This window comes from Monopterus albus, unplaced genomic scaffold (genome assembly GCF_001952655.1).
Source record: "Monopterus albus unplaced genomic scaffold, M_albus_1.0 scaffold260.1, whole genome shotgun sequence".
Lineage (NCBI taxonomy): Eukaryota > Metazoa > Chordata > Actinopteri > Synbranchiformes > Synbranchidae > Monopterus > Monopterus albus.
In genome coordinates this window covers 374,519-381,676 of record NW_018128140.1, presented here as the reverse complement: position 1 = coordinate 381,676, position 7,158 = coordinate 374,519, and the positions used below count along the sequence as shown (strand labels likewise).

The 7,158-nt window shown below is 44.9% G+C and overlaps 1 protein-coding gene across 1 annotated transcript in view; it reads right to left on the bottom strand.

Annotated features, from left to right (window-relative positions):
- LOC109972532 (Krueppel-like factor 5) overlaps window positions 1-7,158 on the bottom strand; it is a 52,134-nt gene that overhangs the window by 33,424 nt on the left and 11,552 nt on the right. The window contains exon 4 of the mRNA XM_020621464.1: window positions 4,085-4,200. Within this exon, the coding sequence (XP_020477120.1) occupies window positions 4,085-4,200 (116 nt within the window). The remainder of the gene's footprint in view (window positions 1-4,084; window positions 4,201-7,158) is intronic.

Sequence of the window (7,158 nt, the reverse complement as noted above, 5' to 3'; positions counted from 1 at the left end):
GAAGACAGTTGTCATTTTCCCCTGAAGTGACAGATTGAGTTCATTGAGCAGGCTGAATATGTCGCACAAGTAAGCCAGTTTTGGCGCTCAAGTGACCGAGATGTAACCGAGAGAATGCGGTCATTTTTCAAAATAAAAGATCGTTCAGACTCAGATAATAAATAAAACGGAAATAATTAATAATTTCTTGTACGGCCCGGTACCAATTGATCCACGGACCGGTACCGGTCCGCGGCCCGGGGGTTGGGGACCACTGCTATAGAATGACCCCTGCGAGACTAGGGTCATGCTGAAACCAGTGCTCCTTGATAAGATTTAAGGCCTTGGGATGTTTTTTTGTCAGAAAATAATTCAGTCTCTACTCCGCTCTCCTGACTTGCATCAATATTTCTTCAGATCTGAATTCACTCCCTTGAGATTCAAGTCAAGAGAACTATACTTATTTCACATTCAGTTTCTTTAAAATAGGACAATGATGGTTTAAGTAGCATATTTTATTCCATAAATGAAACCCTGCACAATGAGTAATATTTCAATTATGAAGCACATGAAATGTGTCCCATTTAGAAAGACGGCCCACTTCTTAACAGTGCTCTGAAACACTTGCATGGAGCACGTGGATGTCATTTTCAGACCTAGTTACTTAGAAGTCTGAATTCCAAAACAAGCACTTTTTATTTATTCCTTTTTTTTTACATGGGAGACAAGACAACAGTTACATGACATTACAAAAGGATATAGTGTGTTTAACGAGGTTGTAGTGTGTGAAGTGTGGGTATTTCCAACTTATGCAGTCTATGAAATGCAAGAAAGGGAAAAGGAGGGAAGTAAAAAAAAAACCATTAATAATGATGATAACAGTACTATTAAAAAATCAGCATGTTACACTTCTAGAGGTTGGTGGGAATGTGCATGGCCTCGGCCCCAAGTATTTGATTCAAATTGAAATGTGTTAAAAATGGGTTCCATGTGTCATAAAAAGCAAATAAACTATTCTTGTGAGTGGATGCCATTTTCTTTAATGTGATGTATTCTATAAGAAGGTTGGTCCAGTGGTTTATGTGTAGTGATTTTTTTGATTTCCAGTTTTGAAAGATTGTTTTCCTGGCAATAGCTAGAGAAATGAGGAGTAGGTTTTTGTATTTACTTGGTAGGTGGTCGATTTCTATGATATTACCGAGTAAGCAAAGTGATGGAGAAGGAGGGATTCTACAGCCCAAGATGGTGGAGAGTTTCTCTGTCACTGCTATCCAGTGGGAATGAACTGGTTGGCAGGTCCAAGTAGCATGAAAATAATTGTTGGTGCAATCTAGAGTGCATTGTGAACAGATGTCTGTGTCAGTGAAACCTATTTTGAACATTTTGCTTTGTGTAATATGGGTCCTGTGGATGGTCTTGTATTGTATAAGTTGCTAGTTTACATTGCTGGTCATAGAAAAGATGTTATTGCAAATTTCTGTCCAGAAGTCGGAGCTGAGGGAGAGTTAAATCTTTTTCCCATTTGAGTTTTGGTATTGTGATTGTTGAGTCTATATTTATATAGCTTGGATATTATTTTCTTGGAGGATGCAATTTTCACAATTTCTTCAATTAATGTGGAGGGTTGTAGTGGGTTATTGGTTACACTAATCTTTGAACTAATTATGGATTTTAGTTGATTGTACTGGAGGAACTGTTCTCTCTGAACTCCGTACTTCTGGATCAATGTATTAAATGATATGAACTAGTTATTTTCAAATAGGTGATGTGAGTGATTCCTTTGTGTTGCCATGTTGGGAAATGGATAGGGTTATTATGCAGTTGAAAATCAGGGTTGTGCCAAATTGGAGTGTATCTACATGGTGCAAGTGGTGATTTAGTGATTTTGTTTGCTTTCCACCAGGCTGTCCTCTTATTTATTTCAACCACAGAACAACATAGTAACACTGATCACTGGACAAGTCACATTTTAAAATCTCCTACAGACAATGCAAGTGAAACCAGTTGTTCCTCCATGTTCGGACCAATCAGTTAATGCTTACTTACTGTACCTACTGTTGAGTGATATTTGCTCTCTTTCAGTTTAATTATGACTATACCGTCTTATCTTTATGGGACCAAAAAGATCTGTTGTGATTTGGCTGAGATTACACATCAATATGGTAGCTTTAAGGTCAAATTATGCTTTTCATATACTACCCTCCTGAGCACGTGGACACAGGTGAGGACATGCACAGATTCCTAATCACACTTCAAATCTAGGGGTCTACTTCTGTCTGCCTACAACAACGTTGGCAAAGTGTTGTGGTACATAAGCAGTTGAGGCTTTTGATCTGTGTACAGTCAACACAGATGCAAATTTTTGCAGATGTCTTCTCTGAGTACGTCCAGACCCTCGTGGAGCTGGGAAGATGACAAAATTTATGTCACTGAACTGTAACAGACATGGAAAGCATGACTAGGCCTTTACCTGTGCCTTCATCTTAACAGCACTGCCTTGGCTTATTTGAAAATTAAGCTGTAAACCCATAAAAATGTTAAAAAAAAAAAAAAGAAAAAAAGAACAGGGTGTGCTGTGGGGCTCCAGTGGTAGAGACTGTGTAGTATGCTGTAATTCTAATGCTCTCAGTTTCCAGGCCAGAGATTTTTGGTGACATAAACTGACTGCAGAGTATTTTTGACAGCAGCACAGTTTATTTTGGTCAACAAGTAAACAGAGACCCATTTCCCAAAATCACCTTAAGAATATCTTATCCCACCAGAGGAAATAAGGTGTTAGCCAATTATTTTCTGTCAGAATTTTTTCTGAAGGCCATTCGTCATTTTGACAAATTAGTACACTAGGGCGATCTACCCCAACTTAAAGTTAGACTACTAAAAAGCACAGTAATTTTTATGGCATTGAAAAATGAGGTGATGAAAACTGAAAATGAAAATTAAATGTGTCAAAGTGACAGACAACAATAAAGTCTAGTGTGATCTCTGAATCCCACTGTAAGTCTGTGTGTTAAGATCATCTTATCATAGAGTCTGGTGACCTTCTACATTTTAACCCATTCCATACACACCGTCCTGCTGTCCCAAATTAAATCACCTTCTCTGGAGCTTCAAAATCCGATTAACCATTCATCCATCGGGCAGAACTGATGAAGCCTCTTGGATGAGAGGTGAAACGTATTCGACCTAAAAACCTAGTCCAGTTGATTTTTTTCAGCTTACCTGGATGACTGAGAATCTGCACGGACACTAGACTGAAATGCATTTCTAATTAATTGTAATTTTATTTCTGTATTTTAAAAAATGTCACATTTAAAACATTTTGTTAAATATTATGTAAATGTTTAGTTTTTAAGAAGATAACTGTGCACAAATTATGTTCACTGTGTTAAGCAAAAAGTCTTTTACGCCTACAAACAAGTCTTTGATGAGTCCCACTATAAATTTTTGGTCAGAAGACAGTTCAGGTCTCATCCCAGGTCTACACTTCAGTATAAATTTCAGGGTGGCTCTTTTGCTTGTGTGTTTTCAGGTTTCTTATCCAAGCAAATCCTCTGCCACACATCCCACAGCTGTACGGTTTCTCCCCAGTGTGGACTCTCTGGTGTTTCCTCAGGTTTCCTGCCTCAGAGAACATCTTCCCACATGTAGAGCAGCTGAAAGGCTTCTCCCCGGTGTGAACACGCTGATGGATCTCCACCTTCTTTGGCCGGTTAAAAGCTTTTCCACAGTAGCTGCAGACAAACAGTCTCTCCTTGGAGCCACCTCGATGGTGCACTTTGGTGCCATCATTGAGGGGCTGGGACAGTTGGAAAGAGGAGCTGTAATGAGTCCAGTCATTAACACTGGAAGAGGCTGATGGAAAATCAACTGCTGCCATCGAGTATGAAGAAGATGGCCTTCTTCCTTCAGCTTCAGTCCCTGAGGGCTCATCAAAAAACTCCTCAACCAATGAGTTGGTTCTTTTATCATTGTCACATAACACATCAAACTCTGAGTCACTGCTGCCATCATCAATATACTGGTGTGGGTTTGTTTCCTGCAGCAAGTCTCTGCTCTCAACAGAGGTACTGAGTTCACACCTAAGGAGAGGAGAGGAGTCACTGACCTCCACTCCTCTGCTGCTGCTGGCACACGTCGTCCTGCTGATCTTGGACTGGGTGCCCTGCTGTCCGAGGCTGGGTCTCTGTCCTGTCACTGCATGAGGGACACATTCCAGCATTCCTTCAGAGAGATGGTGTGGGGCAAAGAAGGGAGAAAAAGAGAACAGTTTAATATTTTGCCTTTTTTTCACTGGCTTTCATAAACAGTAACTACTGATACTTTATATGGTTGCAGGGCTGCAACTAACAAGTGTTTTGTTACCAATCTCCTGAGCTTTTCTAATGAAATCATCATCAGTGTTAGAGGGTTGCAGCAGTATACTGGTTTCATGGTATACTATGGGATGAAAATTGATGGTTATAATACCATGCACATTTGATTATTACCGGTATTGAAATAAAAACACTGTGCACACCTTTCACCATCAACTGCCTGCCTGAATCAGCAACAGGCACCGTGCGCATGTAGCGGACAAATGGCGGAGAGAAGGAGGCAGGTAGCCTATCACCAAACTCCATCCACCAAAAAGAAATTAAAATCAGCAGTGAAGAATTACTTGATATACAAAAAACAAAACAAAACAAAAAAAAACATCTGAGAACGCCATCCCCCTGTGCAGATCACTACGCCCCATTTTTTACTTTGATCCCAAATGATAAAAATATGAGAGCATATAAAATTAAATCAGTGTTTATTGTCATATGCACAGTAAGGAAACTGTCAGATTTGGCGTATAAGGACGTCAAACGGTGTTAGTGGTGGACTCAATTATAAAACCAGACAAACTGATTGAACAAAAAGGTTTTTACTTGTGATAACTAGGCAACCAATACACAGTCCAGGTATAACAATCAGGCCGAATAGACAGTCCAGGGTCAGCGCCAGTAAACAGGTGTAGCCAGGGGATTCAAAACTCAAGAGGTCCAGGGGAAGCTCAGAAGGTCGGTACACTGCAGGCAATCAGGAAGGACATAGGCAATAAACGGTGGTCAAAACAAACAATCCAAGGTCAGAAACAGAGTCAGGCAAGGTATGGATGCTGGAGAGTCAGAGCTAGAGTCTAGAACAATCTGGCAGGGATAGGACGGTGAAGGCTGCTTATATTACGGTGCGAACTAGTGGGAGCAGGTGAAACTAATGTAAGTGATTAGTGAACGTAAAGTGACCGAAACAAAGGTGAAAAACAAAAACAGGAAGTAAAGTAAAACTAAAAGCCTGACAGGAAGCAACGGAACCGAATCGTGACAGTACCCCCCCCCCACAAGGATGGCTCCCAGACATCCAAACCCAAACCAAAACCAAACCAAGCAGGGAGGGAGGGAGGAGGGGGCCAGGAAGGAGGGCACAGGCACAACAGAAAAACCCCCCTTCACATGGCGGGCCCACGACAACCGCCCGGCGGGTGCCGACCGAATGAGGTACGGGTCCAAGATATGGTGGGAGGGTACCCAGGACCGTTCCTCCGGACCGTACCCCTCCCAGTCCACCAGGTATTGGATTCCCCGACCACGTTTCCGGGACCGCAAGAGACGCCGGACCGTGTAGGCCGGACCCCCAGCAACGAAGCGAGCAGGAGGCGGAGGCACCGGAGGAGGAGCCAAGGGACTGGACCGAACAGGCTTGACCGGGGATACGTGAAACCTGGGGTGTACTCGAAGAGAGGGGGGCAGACGGGGGCGGACCGCTGCAGGGTTAATTACCTTGGAGATGGGGAATGGCCCTATGAACCTAGGAGCTAACTTGCAACATTCGGTTCTAAGGGGTAAGTCATGAACTGACAACCAGACCTTCTGGCCGGGCTGGTAGACAGGTGCTCGGGACCGGTGTAAGTTGGCCCATTTCTTGTATGCCTGGACTGAACGGAGCAAGACTAGGCGGGCTCTTCTCCAGGCTCGGTGACAGCGACGGACCAAGGCGGATGGAGACGGCACCCGGACCTCTTGGTCCAAACTGGGAAATAAGGGGGGGGAGTATCCATACACACACTCAAAAGGGGACATACTAGTAGTGGCTGAAGGCAGAGAGTTGTGGGAATATTCCACCCAGGCCACGTTATCAGCCCATAGGGTCGGGGCCCGGTGGCACAAGAGGCGCAGGCCAGTTTCCAGTTGTTGATTGAGCCTTTCAGTCTGCCCGTTGGTCTGCGGATGGGAACCTGAGGAGAGACCAACAGAGATGCCCAGGAGCCGACAAAACTCTGTCCAGAAACGGGCCACAAACTGGGGTCCCCTGTCTGACACCACATCCCTGGGGAGACCATGCAACCGGAACACATGTAGGATGAGGAATTGGGCTGTGTCCTTAGCTGAGGGTAATTTAGGTAGTGGTAAGAAGTGTACCGTCTTAGAAAACCTGTCCACAATAGTGAGGATGGTAGTATTACCTCGTGATGTGGGAAGGCCGGTTACAAAGTCCACAGAGAGGTGGGTCCAGGGTCTCAGGGGAACGGGGAGAACGGTCCCCCTCCCAGTCCACCAGGTATTGGATTCCCCGACCACGTTTCCGGGACCGCAAGAGACGCCGGACCTTGTAGGCCTGACCCCCAGCAACGAAGCGAGCAGGAGGCGGAGGCACCGGAGGAGGAGCCAAGGGACTGGACCGAACAGGCTTGACCGGGGATACGTGAAACCTGGGGTGTACTCGAAGAGAGGGGGGCAGACGGAGGCGGACCGCTGCAGGGTTAATTACCTTGGAGATGGGGAATGGCCCTATGAACCTAGGAGCTAACTTGCAACATTCGGTTCTAAGGGGTAAGTCATGAACTGACAACCAGACCTTCTGGCCGGGCTGGTAGACAGGTGCTCGGGACCGGTGTAAGTTGGCCCATTTCTTGTATGCCTGGACTGAACGGAGCAAGACTAGGCGGGCTCTTCTCCAGGCTCGGTGACAGCGATGAACCAAGGTGGATGCAGACGGCACCCGGACCTCTGGGTCCAAACTGGGAAATAAGGGGGGGGAGTATCCATACACACACTCAAAAGGGGACATACCAGTAGCGGCTGAAGGCAGAGAGTTGTGGGAATATTCCACCCAGGCCACGTTATCAGCCCATAGGGTCGGGTCCCGGTGGCACAAGAG